This window comes from Centroberyx affinis, unplaced genomic scaffold, assembly GCF_046629955.1.
Source record: "Centroberyx affinis isolate AG114_WGS23_722 - 3 ecotype Tasmania unplaced genomic scaffold, CSIRO-AGI_Caff_v1 ptg001301l_1, whole genome shotgun sequence".
In the NCBI taxonomy this organism is placed as follows: Eukaryota; Metazoa; Chordata; class Actinopteri; order Beryciformes; family Berycidae; genus Centroberyx; species Centroberyx affinis.
In genome coordinates this window covers 47783-66213 of record NW_027279807.1, presented here as the reverse complement: position 1 = coordinate 66213, position 18431 = coordinate 47783, and the positions used below count along the sequence as shown (strand labels likewise).

Below are 18431 nucleotides of genomic sequence, written 5' to 3'. Positions count from 1 at the left end.
AAAACAATATGCCAGACACGTTTTGTTTTCATCACATCCGCAGTAATGAACAGCGCTGTAACGTCCCTCAACAATTGATTTTCTGCTGTCCTTTGTCTTTCGCTGCCCGGTTATAATTTCAGAACTTTAATTAGCTGCGTTGAATTGGATGCTTGTTTTTGACGGATTTGTGTTTTCTTTGTTTTGCTTGTTAAATTGATCTAAATTTTAATTCCAGGCGGCAATAAAAAGTCTTAAAATTGGCAATTCAGCAGTGCAGATAGAGACGGAGATGAAAGAGAGAGAGAAAAGGGAAGCAAAGAGAGACAGAATTTGTGGGGAGTGAGAAGACGGATAAATATAGGTTTTAGAGGAAGGCTGTGAGAGGGATGGAGGGATGAAGATGGAGAGAGAGATGTTGAGATACGAGTGAGGTGAATGTTGTGGTGATCTGAAGAAAGAAAGAAAGAAAGAAAGACAGAAAGGAGAGGAGGGAGAAGTGGAGAGAGAGGAGAGAAATAAGGAAGGGGGGATGTGTTGAGGAAAAGAGCAGAGGGCAAAAGTGAATAAGAAGCTGATGGAGGATGGGTGGTGTGTGTGTGTGTGTGTGTGTGTGTGTGTGTGTGTGTGGTCGTGTGTGTGTGTGTGTGTGTGTGTGTGGGGGGGGTGTTTATCTGCAGTGTGTTTTGTTAAGGTTATGAAAGAGGTTCGTGGCCAGATCCCAACACACACCAATGTAAATCCAGTAGTAGCGATGGGACGATATAGCAAAATTCAATATATCCTGATACAAAAATGTGACAATACGTAATGTGGGGCCAGGAACATGAATGGTGATATCAGCTCCATGTTATTCTGCTGTCAGGAACATGAATGGTGATATCAGCTCCATGTTATTCTGCTGTCAGGAACATGAATGGTGATATCAGCTCCATGTTATTCTGCTGTCAGGAACATGAATGGTGATATCAGCTCCATGTTATTCTGCTGTAGTAATCACTAATGAGACTCTTGACCATCACAGTTTCACAAGCTCTCCATCCAAATTATATTATTGTCACTTTGTAATGACATTTTTAAATTGATGTCTACATTCTAGCGAGCCAATGGCATCGCTGGAAAGATTTGAGTCTCAGAAATAAAACAGAATTCTGCACAGTCAGACTTTGTTGTCACTGAACTTTTATTTATTACATTGTTGTTAGATGTGCATCTAAAAGTGGGAGTATTTGTTGTGTTCTTTTATCTTTCTGTTTTACTTGATTTGATTCTTTTAATGCAATGGATTTTGCTTGTTCTTTTATATGAATTGTATATTTTTATCTGTCTTTTATCTGCCTTTTATTGATATAAAGCACTTTCTGCATGTTGTGTATGAAAGGTGCTATAAAAATAAAGGTTATTATTATTATTATTATTGTTAAAAGCAGTTAAAAGTGAATGTTTTACCACAGAAAAGTCATCACATAGAGCTGTACCTCTATATAAACTACCATGGACTCTGTATGCGATTGGTTTGACAGCTCAGAGTTTGTGTTTGTGGCAGAGCAAGGCACTGACACCGGCAGGGTTGCAGGTTTGATTCCCACTAAACATGGCTGCCTCCCTGCTGCTGCTGCAAGGCACTCTGGGTAAAAGAATCCTCCAGATCTCATTTCACCAGGCGGTTTAAACAGCTGCAGCCAGCAGACGCTCTGCATCCCAACAGCTCAATCTGAGCCAGACCGGCTTCACTGTTTGCTATGCTGCTGGCATACTGAACCCAGGCCTGCTTGATTAAGGCGTCAAGTCCAGGGTGTGTGTGTGTGTGTGTGTGTGTGTGTGTGTGTGTGTGTGTGTGTGTGTGTGTGTGTGTGTGTGTGTGTGTCCCAAAATGATCTCTATTTTGGTCTTTCTCTGTTTGACTAAAACTTGTGTCTCCCTTTCCATTCCTGTTCTCCCTCCCTCCTTGCTTCCTTTCCTCCTCCTCTCCCTCCCTCCTCGTTTCCTCTCCCCTTTCCTGTCCCTCCCTCCTTGTTTCCTCTCTTCCCTCCTTCCCTCCTTGTTTCCTCTCTCCTTCTCAGATACACAAAGATGAAGACAGCCACTAACATCTACATCTTCAACCTGGCTCTGGCTGACTCCTTGGTCCTGGCTACCTTACCTTTCCAGGTAGAGATTTATCACCAATGTGCACATTCATATATGTCCAATTGTTTGTTTAAATATTGTATAGTAATATATTGACCCATTTCTAATCATATTATTACATGTATCTATATTTTGAGTGGTGATTTATTGCTCCATGCCTCCAATCATGCAATGTAATTGACTTCTATATTGTCTGGTAATATATGACCCCAGTACATTTCAGCCTAGTCATATTTTTGGACATTTACAGATGTAGCCTTTGTAAAATACCAACCTTTTACTGCATGCTTGCTGAATTACTGCTGCTGCACTTAGGCTGCATCTGCTTGAGGAACTGTTTGGATAAAGTTTTGCTTCAAAACTTAAACGGAAGTTTCTGGTAACTAGTTGGTTGAAAGACTAATTTGGTTCCACTGCATTCAGTAATTAACTGTCTGCAGTACTAATGCAGGGAAGATGGAGATTTCTACTCTGGCTACAACTGTATTTACTAGTGATGGACGATATTCTTATCTCACGATACTATTCCATACATGATCTGAGGTTCAGGATTCAATACAACCAGATAAATAAAAGTTCAATGACAACAAAGTCTGACTGTGCAGAATTCTGTTTATTACTGAGACTCAAATCTTTCTAGTGATGACATAAGCTGCTAGAATGTAAACAACAATTTAAAAATGTCATTACAGAGTGCTAGGGATTCGACGATATATTGAAAGTCAATATATCGCGATAACAAAATGTGTCAGTCCGTCTGTTGTGTCAGGAACATGAATGGTGATATCAGCTCCATGTTATTCTGCTGTCAGGAACATGAATGGTGATATCAGCTCCATGTTATTCTGCTGTAGTAATCACTAATGAGACTCTTGACCATCACAGTTTCAAAAGCTCTCCATCCAAATTATATTATTGTCACTTTTGTAATGACATTTTTAAATTGTCGTTTACATTCTAGCGAGCCAATGAGCCAATAAATAATAATAATAATAATAATGATATAATAATTTTATTTGTATAGCACTTTTTAAAACACACAGTTACAAAGTGCTTCACATATAAAATACACACATACAAATGCAAGTATACAAACATACCTACATACATACATACACACAAACAAACACACGTATACATGCATATGACACGTTAACAAAAGTTAAAGCACACAACCAAAATAAACAAAACTGAAGAAAAATAGAGAGAGATTTTGGTAACACTTTATAATAACCATCATTAATAAATGGTAAATTGATAGTTAATTAAACTTTAGTTAATAGTTATTTTACTGTTAACAAACAATGAAATGATCATTAATAATGTTTACTAATTATTAGTAATGCTATAATTTATGTTATTTTATCATTAGTTTGTGTAATATAAAATAATTTGTTTATAAATTATATATTGTATCATAGCTTTTTACCCTTTTTACCGTCTCTTATCAGCTATGATACAATATATCATTTATAAACAAATGATTTTATATTACACAAACTAATGATAAAATAACATAAATTATAGCATTACTAATAATTAGTAAACATTATTAATGATCATTTCATTGTTTGTTAACAGTAAAATAACTATTAACTAAAGTTTAATTAACTATCAATTTACCATTTATTAATGATGGTTATTATAAAGTGTTACCGAGATTTTTTATAAAAAGGCTAACCTATAGAAAAGAGTTTTCAGAAGCCGCTTAAAACAAACCACAGATTCAGCAGATCTCAGCAGCGGAAATCAGAATATTGAATTTCGATATATCGTCCCATCCCCAGTATTTGCACACTGTGTGGTAACCTCCTGCCTCCCGGCTCCCTGCAGGGGACGGACGTGTTCCTGGGCTTCTGGCCGTTCGGGAACGCTCTGTGCAAGGCGGTGGTGTCCATCGACTACTACAACATGTTCACCAGCACCTTCACCCTGACCGTGATGAGCATGGACAGATACGTCGCCGTCTGCCACCCGGTCAAAGCGCTGGACATGAGGACTCCGCACAAAGCTAAGGTAAACAACAACAACAACAACAACAACAACAAACACACAAAAGCTTTACGCCTCCTTTATTCCCCCCAAAATAATTGTTGATGTGAAATTAAAGCGCTTTATCGGTTATTGTGAAAGTTAGAACTCGTCTTAATATCTTTGCTTGCAAAATAGTGATGCTTATCTGTTTTTTTAAATATTGACTGAATTGGTAACACTTTACAATAAGGGTACACTAAGTTAAGGGTTAGTTAATGTTTAATAAGCATTAACTAACCCTTAATTAACAGTTAACTAATGTGTAGTTTACTAATGGTGTTCATGTTAACTAAGGTATTAATTTATACATTATTTAATAGTTTATAAAGACTATTAAATAATGTATAAATTAATACCTTAGTTAACATGAACACCATTAGTAAATGATTAGCAGACACATTAGTTAACTGTTAATTAAGGGTTAGTTAATGCTTATTAAGCATTAATTAACCCTTAATTAATGTACCCTTATTGTAAAGTGTTACCACTGAATTTCAGGTAGCAAAAGTTTTGTAAAACGGATATATAGCATTTTGTAATGAGACTCTTTGTTTTATGTAGTGACATACAGGTGAATTGTATCATATCAGGACAAACTAATAGTGCCAGGTAAGTGGTGAATAACAGAAAAAGTTAGATACTGAATTTACTTACAAATACTTATGTGATTGTTTAACCTTTTTGGCTCTTACTCCATTGTCCCATGCGTCAAACCCCACCCACCTGGTATCTAAGTAGGCTGAAAACAAACCACAATATAGTATTTGCTTTAATAATACTTTTTGGTGTAGCACTGATGTACACCATGTTGTCATTGTCCTGCAGAATCATTGTAGCAATTGAAATATACTGATGAGGGTATGCTATACCTGTTCTGTACATTTTTCCTATAGCAAATATTGATATATGTATATATTATCAACACTGAAGTCATATTTGATAGAAAACAGAAGGTTTGGCTTCATGTTTCCTGTGATGGATTCTCTCGCTCTGTGGAAGTTTGTTTTTCATTCTGGACAAAAAGGAGTGAATGAATGAAGGAGGAAAATGAGTCTGATATCTCCAACTGTACTGACTGTGTGCAGAAACCAGCAGGGAGAATAGAAAGCAGAGGGGCAAAATAGATGATTGGCACAAACTTAATAACACTGGTACTATCATTTAAATGGTTTAAAGCCTGTGCAGTGGGTTTTACATGGAGGACTGGGCGTACTTTTCCCATTTTTGTTGCGACTGGCTCCTTTAAACTGACTCTTAAACTGATAATGGATAGTTGATCTGGTGGATTAGATATTAAAAATAGATATGTGATACTTTCCCATGTGGCATACTTACTGTTCCTGATTCAGGTGTTAAACGTGTGTGTGTGGGCGTCAGCATCGAGTTGGAAAAAAAAAGAACCTAAACTGATTGAGGCGGTGTCAGTATTACAACAGATATCATGTCATATTACATAAAGAGGTGTAATTACTGTCCCTGGTGCGGGTGTTAAACAGCTGGGTGTGGGTGTTGGCGTCAGGGTAGAAAACTAGAAAAAAAAAAAAAAAACATTTACAGTGATATTAGATAGTGGATATGATGGTTTAGATGTAAAATCATATATGTGATAATGACTAATGCCAAGCAATCTGTCATCTGTCTTATTTTCTCCTATTTTTTATTCTTTTATATGCACATTACTTTGAAGAAAACTTTTCAGTCAGTACCAGAGGTGGGGACTCAAGTCACATGACTTGGACTGGAGTCACAGTTTTAATTGCTTGAGACTTGACTTGATGCATGAAGAGAAGACTTGAGACTGGGCTTGACTTGGGTTCTGGTGACTTGGGACTTGACTCTGACTTGTACTCTGATGACTTGAAAAGGTTTCTAAAGTCTTGACTTGAGATCTTGTGTTTGTGTAAATGACTTAGATTGAAAGTGATGAGATTTGTTCCAGCAGACGACTGAATTTAAATTCTGTTTTCTGAATTTGTATGGAATGATTGAATTTATTGAAGTTGAAACTGATTATAGAAATCAAACTCATGATGTTCTTACCAAGTTTTTATCCTATTAAAACCATATTGCATTGAAAATTCCTAGATATTTAGTTTTCTTTAAGATATTAAATTGATACTGGACTCTTGATTTGTTCTGACTTGACTTGCTGTTCTACATTTAGACTTGAGACTTGACATTAATGACATGGACTTGACTTGGTAATCTACATTTTGACTTGAGACTTGTGCCTCAAGACTTGAGACTGACACACCTCTGGACTCAGTACACTTGTTTGGTAACTGTTGTATAATATGTTCAATAAAAGCCACTAGAGGACTTTGGTCATATCCATAATCACAGTAAAAACACTCTCGGCTGTAATAAAACAGATATGTGATATTGTCCGATGCGTCTCCTTCATGCCCTTTTAGGAGGCTATTTTTATATCAGGATAGTTGATATGGAGGAGTAGCAATAACACTGGTGCAGGATGATGTGTCATACTTTGTCCCTGAATGTCTGAGTGGACACTGAAGTTAGAATCCAGTAGTCTTTATTCAGTAAATAATCGACAAACTCTTTTTGAACAAGGCTAGCAGAATCAGTAACTTCTTTTCACTTCTTAAAACCCACTTTTACCCTATTTTAACCCTATTTCTCAATTTATTTTGGTTTTTATCTTACAGTTATCCCTGTATTTACTTGAATGTTGCTCTTCTCCACTTCTGCCCTCTTCTCTTAATTACTGTTTCACACTGTTCCATTGCTTTTTTCTTTTCTTTTATTCATTTTGGGTATTCTGCTTTTATTTTGACTGTCAAAGCACTTTCTAAACACTTTGTAAAAGGTTTGTTTTGGTGAATTTCTATATTCCCATAAAATTACAGTCAAAAAATAGCTTGAGGACAATAGAAGAATCATTAGAATATGTTAAAGGACATACAGATTAGGGATGGGATGATATTTTGAAATTCAGTATACTGCAATACAAAAATGTGACAATCCGTATGGTGGGGCAGAACATTCTCTCCATCTACAGTATGTTCGTCATGAAAAACGACACCCAGGAAGGCTGAGGGCTTTGCGGGTTTATCAATAACCCCACAGAGTACATGAAATATTGTTTGCCAGAAGCTGGAAATCTTGAAGCAATCCCAAAACATATCCAATAGAGTAGCAGGAGTCTACTGTAGGACTCGCACCAGGCGTAAACTGTGACGGTTTCAGTTTGGTCCGGTCAAGTCTGTGAACTGCCTTAAGCTGGATGATGAAATGCCTCTTGTCGGATAGAAGATGAATGATTTCTGTGATTTCAGCATCCAAATCCCCCCCGGTTCCCCCTGCTGCTGTCATGCGTTCAGCAGGTTGGACCCATGTTACCCTTCTCACGTGATTTGATTTCAACAGTTGGTGTTCATGAGTGGGTCGGGGTTAGGGTTAGGGTTAGGGCAGTGGAGGACATTGGTCAGAACGTAAGAAGATACAAAGCTATGAAAAACTGAGTCCAGGGAATGTTAAATTACTGAGCAATTTGATCAAAGGATGCAAATATGTTATTAATAAACATATCTTTAAGTAAACAAGTCCCATTTTAGACCAAATGGGAAATGATCCATTTATCAGTGGTATGGCATATGATTCCTAGCAATGGGAGAAAGGATTGCAATCACTGCTATAAAAACTGAATTGTGTGTATATCAAAATTCAATATATCACAACACAAAGTGTGTAGGTGAAAAATAAGTTTCACCTTTGTGGGTCAAAATGAATGAGCAAAGGTTCAAGAGTCTTCTGTGGATTCTTTATTCAGACATGCATGGTTCAGTTCAAGTGACAAAGAAAAGAGTGGAGATGATTCACTTATACAGATTAGAGCAGTGGTTCTCAACGTGGGGTCCAGGGATCACCAGAGGTCCTTGAGGGGGTTCCAGGGGGTCCCCAGCAAATTGATGAATTGTTAAACTTCACCATTATTTCATTTACAAGACGTTAACACAATGAGATAATGTAGAATAATGACTGTTTTGATTATAGTTTCACTGTTATCTACAGATAGTCATGGAATTCTGGACAAAATCATTATCTAACAATAAAATATTTTCAGATTTGGGTCTGAGAGACAAAATCATCATCTAATGGGGGTCCATGGCCCTAATGTGGACTAAATTACGGGTCTGTGATATGAAAAAGGTTGAGAATCACTGGATTAGAGTAAACAAAATCATAAATCTTGACACAGAGCCGAACCCACAGGTTCAGATTTCTTGAGACAAAGCCAACCAACTTAACCTATGGAAACACAAATAGCATAAACTATTGTCCCCCTATAAGAACACTCAAAGCCACTCATAACCATATATAGTGGACATGCACACAAAAAAAAACCCACTCTACTCTGCATGACAAAGGAAACAAAGGACAGAGCATGTTATTCATTAAAAAAGACACAGTATTCATTTTATTTCTTACACAATCCGTCTGTTGTGTCAGGAACATGAATGGTGATATCAGCTCCATGTTATTCTGCTGTCAGGAACATGAATGGTGATATCAGCTCCATGTTATTCTGCTGTCAGGAACATGAATGGTGATATCAGCTCCATGTTATTCTGCTGTCAGGAACATGAATGGTGATATCAGCTCCATGTTATTCTGCTGTCAGGAACATGAATGGTGATATCAGCTCCATGTTATTCTGCTGTAGTAATCACTAATGAGACTCTTGACCTTTGAACCTTTATTGATCACATCGTATCCTGGTTGAATTGAATCTTGAACCACATATTGTGTATCCAATCGTATCAGGAGATAAACACAATGCAAAAAGATCTCCGTCTTAACAAGTTATTTGGTCTATCATTAAGTCATAAAAATCCTAATTTTCTTCAAACAAGTGAAAAAATCTGCCAATGGGATTAGATAATTTCATTTGTTTTCAATGCAAATCCACTTGTTTCAAGAATTTTGTAAAAACTGCATTGGAAACAAGCAAAATTATCTCACCCCATTGGCAGATTTTTTCACTTGTTTTAAAAAATTGGGAGTTTTAGGACTCAATAATTGACTAAATAACTTGTGAAGATGGAGATTTTTTTGCAGTGGATTGTTGCACATGTATCGTCTAATATCTGTATCGTCTAATATCGACCTTCTGTTTAATATTCAGGTGGTGAACATCTGTGTTTGGGTGTTAGCTTCAGCCATCGGCGTCCCGGCCATGGTCATGGGAGACGTGGAGGTGGAACTGGAGCATAACAGTACGTACATCACACACACACACACACACACACACACACACACACACACACACACACACACACACGCAAACATGTGCACATAGCGAACAGTATGCACAAACTCACCCCACCGTGCACACGTGTACATGCATATTAAGTTGATACACACACACACACACACACACACACACACACACTCCTGCTCAAGGACTTGTAATACGTTCTGACAGTCTGTGGTGTTTAGTGTGAATTTGAATGTCATTATGATGTAAAACTCTGCAGCGGAAAGTGTTTCACAGCTTTCACAGTTCTGATGCTGAGATCGGAGGGTGAAAGAAACGAGAAAGTGCCTCCAGCTCTCCTCCTGCAGCCGGGGGGGGGGGGGGGACGACGCCATGTGGAGGGGGGGGGGGGACACTTTACAAATGGAGCTGTTTTTATTGCATTATTACTACATGCACTGCAAAAAAGGTCCATCTTAACAAGTCATCTAGTCTCATATTCAGCCATCAAATCGTATTGTTCTTAACCCAAGAGAAACATTCTGATAAGTCCACTTGTCTCCAAATGCAGCTTCACTTGTTTCAGGAGTTTTCCAGAACAGAGTGTCAGTCTGTTGAAACCAGTCAGAATAAGGCAGATCACTGCACTGCTGTCAACAAAATGACTCTTGATTCTACTAAATTCTTCAAACAAGTCGATTTGCATTGGAAACAAGTGGAATTATCAAACAACATTGGCAGGTTTTTTTTCAGTTCTTTTAAGAAAAATACGATCTTTAGGACTCGATAAGAGACTAAATGACTTGTTAAGATGGAGATGTGTTGCAGTGTGAGCTGCTGTTGCACTTTGGCTCCGAGGCTGGTTGGTTGAGAGACATCAGTTTTTTTGTGTTACAATTATTACAATTTACAGTTATTACAATTTCTGAAAGTGACATTATAAGAATATACATATACATATATTAATAAAAAAAAAAACTAGGGTTAAATAAGATAAAATAGTAAAAACAAGGCACCACAAGATCAAAGTTGAAAGTGAAAATAATTATTCACATTCTTACAAAACACAGCAATTTATAGTATGTAAGTATGAAATGTAGGAAGGTTTGTATCTTTCTCACAATCATTCCTGTGCCATTCTCTCTCTCTCTTTCTCTCCTCTCTCTCTCTCTTTCTCTCCTCTCTCTCTCTCACACTCTCTCTCTCTCTCTCTCTCTTTCATGACTGGTAATCCATGATAGATAATGGCGACATCATTTCCAGGATGAAGTAGACTAGACAGACAGAATCACATTTCTCTTCCAATAACTGCTCATCGGTTTCTGCTGAGTGGATCCAGCTGGGTCCCTCCTTATACACTGTGTGTGTGTGTGTGTGTGTGTGTGTGTGGTGTGTGTGAGAGAGAGAGAGAGAGAGAGAGAGAGAAAAGTCGACAAACAGTAGGCAAGTGTGTGTCACCTTAAATCATCTTGCTCAGGCATTCACATATTTTAGAATAGCGTTCAAACACCCACCCACACCCACACACCCACACACACACACACTCACACACACACACACACACACACACACACACACACACACAGATTTATAGTCTATTATTAATGGTGAAGTCGTGAGGGGGAACAGGTTCTTCTACAGAGGCAACTGGAACAGTCAGTTCTCTTATGGAGTGTGTGTGTGTGTGTGTGTGTGTGTGTGTGTGTGTGCGTGTGTGTGTGTGTGCGTGTGTGTGTGTGTGTGTGTGTGTGTGTGTGTGTGTGTGTTGGGTATGTCATCAGATAGTCTTATATATTTGGCAGCCCTGGGACATTTTCACAAACTTGCTGTTGGAGTTTGCGGCTCGCAGATTGAAGCTTTGTCCAAAAAAGGTCAAAGAGCCGAGGAATTCTGTCTCTGTGATGCTTTGTTTCTCCTTAAAGGGGAAACAGTTCAGCTTTTTACTGCCTGTAACACAAAATGACCATAATATATCTGCAGGGGGTTGATAGGATTATTGATCGATACCAATGATGAAACTATTCATTTACCGGCTGCTGAGATTTCTGGCTTTCAAAACTCACTTTCTGGTCCAAATTCTGCTTTGGAAGAAAAACTCCCCAACACACTGCCAACTGTGTGGAAACTGATATTTATAATGTTTCCACCTGTTTCATACGGCATATATTTCACATTTTTTGTAGATTTTCATATCGTACATATTCTGCATTCTCACCTCAGTATTAGATTAGATTAGATTGTATTTCGAACATGTTAAAAAAGTAAAAAATATAAGTGAGAAAAACAAAACAAAAATAACCAATAAAATTAACAGCAAACATATACAGCAAACTCTCAATAAACAACATAAATAAATATTTCATGTCCGACAAGGAGTAGGAAGAAGTGAATACTTATCAAGTCCTACCCCCTATTTTTATATTTTATCTATAAACTTAATGTTAGACAGTGTTCACGATACCCAACTCGATCACATCAATCAAATCAAACAAAAATAAAACATTCAAAACAAAACAAGAACAAAACAATCAGAATAAAACAAACAAAACAACACAAATCAAAATCAACCTACACATCCTGTCCCCTGTCTTACTGCCAGTTCCCCTCTCCGGTCATCCATCCCATATCCATTCAATATGATATTTTTAAACATTCGTTTAAACTTATTAAATGTTCTACATGATTTCATTTCCTCCCTAGAGTTGTTCCATAAATTAACTCCTTTGTTATAATCATGCTGTATTGATTACAGCCTCGTTTCCCCTTTTCATTCTTACAGTCTAGCTTTCATGCTCTAGTGTTGAAGCTGCTGGTTGTGTGTTTATATAACTCCACTTTCTATATCGCTGTTGTCAGTTTGTATCTCCAAAACCTTTCTGGAGCTAAGAAACAGCCTCGTTTTTAGCCGGACCATCGTGCATTTTGGAGTTTATCCAGCTGGTTTTGAAAAGGTTTCATAAGCCCTATTCGCACGGGACTAGTATTACCTGGGGACCTCATGTGATTTAGAAATGCCCCCCCCCCCCCCACACACACGTCTGTGTTTCGTGTGGCGCATTCGCACGGGATAAGTGAAGTCTGTATTTTACTCGAATTTACTGACATTATCCCCCGGAAAAGAGGCAGAGAAAAGGCGTGGAGAAAACAAAAAACCTTAAAAAAAAAAAATACGACCCCAAATCACTGAGATGCCAATTCACACGGGACTATCACATGACCTCTGTGTTTGGCGAAATATGGTAGGAGGTAATTTGCGGTGGAATTTTTACTTTACAAATTACGGACATGGCAGATTTGCACGGGATTAAGATCACAGACGACCTCCGCAATTATTACAAATTACTAGAGGTCCCCAGGTCATACTAGTCCAGTGCGAATAGGGCTCTGGAGGAGCCTGTGATCCTTCAACTGAAGTGAAAACATGAAAAATCACCTAAATTTGAGTCACGAGTTTCATCTGGTAGCACTGATATTCTTGTTCATACTCTATTTTTCTGGTTGGATTCTATTTTTCTTTGCTTTATCATGTTACCATTAGCTGCTTCAACGACCTAATTTCCACACGAGGATCATTAAAGTTTCATCTGAATGTGAAGCGGAGCGGCACGGGCTCAGTCAGCCCTGCCTGCATAAACACAGATTTAAAAGGATCTGCCGTAAAAATTCTAATTTATTGGATTCATATAAAAGGATTTAAAATGTCAGCGTGTATGAGTTTGAGTTTATAGAGAACAGAGTTTTGGTTTACAGGCTGCAACCAAAAACATTTCTCACAGCAGAGCAAAGCCAGCAGGTTTAAACACAAGACCGTGTGTGTGCTGTTTGATTTAGTTTGTTTATTCCTAAATGAGATATCCAACATCTGCATAAAATTATAAAACAAATCACGGTACGGCATTACTGCAGGTTCACTGCAAAAAACATCCATTTTAACAAGTCATTTAGTCTCAAATTCAGCCTTCAGATCTTATTGTTCTTAACCAAGAGAAACATTCTGCAGTGAGGAGAGATAACTCCACTTGTTTCCAATGCAGCTTCACTTGTTTCAGGAGTTTTCTAGAACAGAGAGTCAGTCTGTTGAAACCAGTCAGAATAAGGCAGATCACTGCACTGCTGTCAACAAAATGACTCTTGATTCTACTAAATTCTTCAAACAAGTTGATTTGCATTGGAAACAAGTGAAATTATTAAACCAATATCGGAAGATTTGTTCACTTGTTTTAAGAAAATTATGATTTTAGGACTCAATAATAGACTAAATGACTTGTTAAGATGGAGATTTTCCTTGGTCCTTGGTTGACAAAATGTAAATACTTTAATTTACAAACTTATCAATTCTTACCATTTTGCAGCAGAGACTGACAAATCTGAAATGCGGAGGTGTGGCCGTGTTTATTTGTGCTTTAGAACGTAACCACTGTGAAACAATCTGAAAATCTCTCTCTCTCTCTCTCTCTATCTCTCTCTCTCTCTCTCTCTCTCTCAATTCAATTCAATTCAATTCAATTCATTTCAATTCAATAGGCTTTACTGGCATGCCATTTGACATGTGTTGCCAAAGCACAATTACGATTATGAAAGACAATGTTAAGGAATGAAATTAACAAAAAATAATGTGAATAACAATATTAGACTCTGCAGGGTTTTGCATGAAAAGTGATGGGACTAGGGACAGCTGTAATGTTGAGAATTTGTCCATAATGATTCGGTTTGTGTGTAATTCCATGCCAGAGGAGCATCTGATTGGGTTGCTTGACTTGCATCAACTTGATGCTGAGTACATATTGAGGACATCTTTCTGATGCTGGCTACAGTGCTGACAACACAGTTAGCCAGTGTTATGATGGTGGTGCAAGGTTGTGTGCAAGCATTGCTTCAAAAGAAACTTGCTAGATTTATTCCATATATTCATTGGTATAACCACCAGTTACACTTAGTGGTTGTGCATGCCTTGCAGGGTGAGCCTTGTGCCAAAAAGTTTTTCGACCTCTCTAGTTCCCTGTATAACTTCTTCCGTCACCACTGTGTGTCAGAAAAGTATGATGCTCCTTTTCTCAACAGTCTGCTTGAAATTCGCTGGACAAGCTATTATGATGTGACAAGGTGCATTGTTGAGAATGAAGACCGTCTTCTCCAAGGGTGTCACTTTGTGTTGAAAAGTGGTGGGGACATAAGGGTTCAGATGAAAAAACATTTTTTAAACGGTCTTCTGCGATTTTAGGCAATGTAATGGGGGGATCAGTATGAGGTCAGAGTAGATAATTATGGCGAGAAAAAAATTGCATAACGGTGCATCAAAAGGGCAAAGCCTAGGCTACTACAGAGTCGACAATATGAAAATACTCAGCATAAAACGCACAACAACGTCGACCGCGCAAGTGCAGTCATCCATATGCATCACATCCACAGCTGCAACACCATGTCAAGTATTTGTTAAAGTTACTGATTGGCGCATGCATGTTTTTGGGTCATTTTAGAATCACTAGGCTAGAGGGGATTTTTTTTGTTTTAGCTTCTGTTACTTTTTTTGGACAATGCACATTTGTTTCTTCTATATTTACATTGCATTGTATGTTTTCTTATTGTGCAAATAAACCTTTCTCAAAGCGTTCTCATTTGTTAGTTAACATTTCTTAGTGCAAGCTATTTTTCAGAACATTTTTAACAAATTATGCTTTTAAAAAGTGATGAGGACAAAATCGGCCATTTCAAAAAGTGGTGGGGACATGTCCCCAGCGTCCCCAGTGTAAATGACACCTATGGTCTTCTCACTATCCTGTCAGAGATCTCAGAGGATGATGATGCCACAGTTGATTTGTGCACTGGGGCATCAGGCCTGTTCATTCAAATTAAGAGGCGTCATTTCTTTGAGATTGGCAAATTTAGTGCGGGTGCTTGGTGTCTTGAAACCAGCGCATGCAATTCTACAGTCTCAGTCTGTGGATATGTGCACTGCTTGTGAGGTTGTCGGTGCATCACTGGAGTCCTTAAAAGACATCCGTAAAGATGATTGCTGGACGGAGCTTTCTCAGGCACCTGCTGGGGATGATTCACATCCTCCAAAGAGAAGGAGAACATTGAGTAAAGACCTTGGTGAAAGTGTTGTGCTCTCAGCTGTGGGTCATACAGATTCTGATGATCCCACCATCACCCCCTGCCAGTCTCTGAAAAGATCCCTGCTCAACATCCTTGACAGGGCCATTTCAGAAAATGGAAAACACATTTTCCAAGAAGAATGTAGACCTAAGAGATAGTTCCTTCTCCACACTGTCACGAGTCCTAACCCCCATATCGCCGCACCGTGTTACATGAAAGAAAGAGGAATTTGGTGATCTTGGCCCATGAGAAATCAATAACAAATACCTTAGACATGGATGAATTTGTTAGAATCTTTGCCAAGGGAAACAGGAGACTGATGTTGTAGATAGATAGATAGATAGATAGATAGATAGATAGATAGATAGATAGATAGATAGATAGATAGATAGATAGATAGATGGAATCATTACATTGAAGTTTGAGTATAGGCTTGAGTTAGTTGATTTAGTTGTTTTCTTTGTCACTTTTCAATTTGAGTTTGAATAAGACTACCTTCTAGTTAAATATTGGCTATGGTGAGAAGTCTCACTTGATTAAGTTTTATTTTCATTTGAGAACTAAACTCATCCAATGAAAAGAAATGTTATGGAGTTTATTATGTTAAAATATGGATGAAGGTATTTTTTTTTTTATTTTAGGGTAAATCAATCTGCCCCCCACTGACTCAAATCATAGGGTAGCAGCAAACTTAGAAATGCTGCTTCACTTCCTCCCAATTCCCCTGCTTCAAATTGTTCTTTATAAATTAGAATAGAATAAAATACTACTTTATTAATCCCTGTGGGGGAAATTAATCTTCTGCATTTAACCCATCCAAACACCCCATACACAGACATAAGCTAGAGAGGCCTGAAGGCACAGTGGCAGGAGCTTGCATCTGATCTTGACTCTGACAGCCCTCTGGTTGCCAGCTGTCATTTTGCCAGATTTTTGTGCCATCTGGCCAGGGATTCGAACCGGCAACCTTCGGACTACTAGTCTGCTCCTCTAACCTCTGGGCTACCTACCGCCCAAGCTGCCCACCTATTATTTCTACCAGCCCACCCTAATATAGCAGGCTAAAACCGACAGACTGGCAGACATATGAAACAGTATTTACAAGGTTTCTTATATTTTTATATTATTATTATTATTATTATTATTGTTATTATTATTTTCATCCCCATGTGCTGAACATGTGGATGTTTTCCCCAGCAGGCAGCTGCAGGTTGTCTGGCTCAGGATCTCAGTTCAGCTGCAACATCCTTCACCAAATATCACTGCAGGAAACAAAACACACCAGCAGTCACCTTGAAACCACCAGTCATCCTCTCTCTCTCTCTCTCTCTCTCTCTCTCTCTCTCTCTCTCTCTAATTTTCTCTCTTCCTCTCTCTCTCTCTCTGTCTGTCTCTCTCTCCCCCTTCCTCCCTCCCTCTCTCCCTCTCTCTCTCTCTCTCTCTCTCTCTCTCTCTCTCTCTCTCTCTCTCTCTCTCTCTGTGTCGCTCTCTCTGTCTGTCTGTCTGTCTGTCTGTCTCCCTCTCCCCCTTCCTCCCTCTCTCTCTCTCCATCTTTCTCTTGCTCTCTCTCTCTCCATTTTTATCTTGCTCTCTCTCTCTCTTTCTCTCTCTCTAATTTTCTCTCTCCCCCATTCCTCTCTCTCTCCCCCCCTCTCTCTCCCCATCTTTCTCTTGCTCTCTCTCTCCATTTTTCTCTTGCTCTCTCTCTCTCTCTTTCTCTCTCTAATTTTCTCTCTCCCCCCTTCCTCTCTCTCTCTGTCTCTCCCCCCTCCCCCCTCCCCCCCTCTCTCTCTCTCTCTCTCCATCTTTCTCTTGCTCTCTCTCTCTCTCCATTTTTATCTTGCTCTCTCTCTTTCTCTCTCTCTAATTTTCTCTCTCCCCCCTTCCTCTCTCTCTCTGTCTCTCTCCCCCCTCCCCCCCCTCTCTCTCTCTCCATCTTTCTCTTGCTCTCTCTCTCTCTCTTTCTCTCTCTAATGTTCTCTCTCCACCTTCCTCTCTCTCTCTCTCTCTCTCTCTCTCTCTCTCGCTCTTCTTATCTCTCAATTTCAGTTTTCCATTTCAACTTGCTTAATTGGCATGACAAGTCCGTTCCTGTGTTGCCAAAGTGAATGGATGAAAAAGATAATTTAATAAAAGACATTAAACAGATTCCAGGGGAAACAAAACAAAGAAATAAAAATAGAAACAACAAGAGCAGAACATCTAAAGTGAGCAGAGGATTGTCAAAAAGTTGATTAATTACACAGTAAGTCATCTGTCCTAGATCTCTCATCCTGTCTTTCTTTTTCTGTTTCTTATCTCTCTCTCTCTCTCTCTTCTCCTTCCACCTCTCTCCATCTTTGTCCTCTCTCCCTCCCCTCCTCTGCATCACTTTCTCTCTCTCTTTCTGTCTTTTCTCATCTCTCATTTTCTCTCTCCATTTCCCCTCTCTGTCTCCTCTCTCCTGTCTCTGTTCTTTGCCATCTCTCTCTCTCTTCTCTTCTTTCTTTTCCCATTTCTTCCTTTCATCTCTCCCTCCATGTCTGCTCTCTGTGAATCTGATCTCTCTTTCTGTCTTTACTCATCTGTCACCTTTACTCTCTCTCTCTCTCTCTCTTCTCTGGGTTTTTAACCAAGCATTTTTACGTAACTTACAGCATAATGCAGCCTGACTTGATGCCACTGCAGTGATCTCGCACTGGCAAAGTGGCAATTTCACCGTTTTTTCCCCCCCCGCCGCCTGCGCCCGGTTGGTTGTTTTGTAGGTTGCCATGACATCACCGGGCGTGGAGCGCGGCGGAGCGGAGCGTCGATACAAATCGAGTGGCGAAGCGCAATTTTGGTCTGAAAAATTACAGCTGTGTCTCCGCCGGCGGGCTGTGTGTTCAGAGAGGCTTTTTCCAAAATGACACAAACACCAATTATGTCTCTGTTTGCCTATTTGACTTTGATATTAACTCTTCACCCACTGACTGACTGAATGCACCTTATT

General features: G+C 38.9%; 1 protein-coding gene across 1 annotated transcript in view; it reads left to right on the top strand.

Annotated features, from left to right (window-relative positions):
• The first annotated feature begins 2019 nt into the window (after positions 1-2019).
• oprl1 (opiate receptor-like 1) overlaps positions 2020-18431 on the top strand; it is a 38227-nt gene continuing 21815 nt past the window's right edge. Inside the window, exons 1-3 of the mRNA XM_071525530.1 lie at positions 2020-2130; positions 3943-4125; positions 9293-9383. Of these exons, the coding sequence (XP_071381631.1) occupies positions 2053-2130; positions 3943-4125; positions 9293-9383 (352 nt within the window). The 5' untranslated portion in view covers positions 2020-2052. The remainder of the gene's footprint in view (positions 2131-3942; positions 4126-9292; positions 9384-18431) is intronic.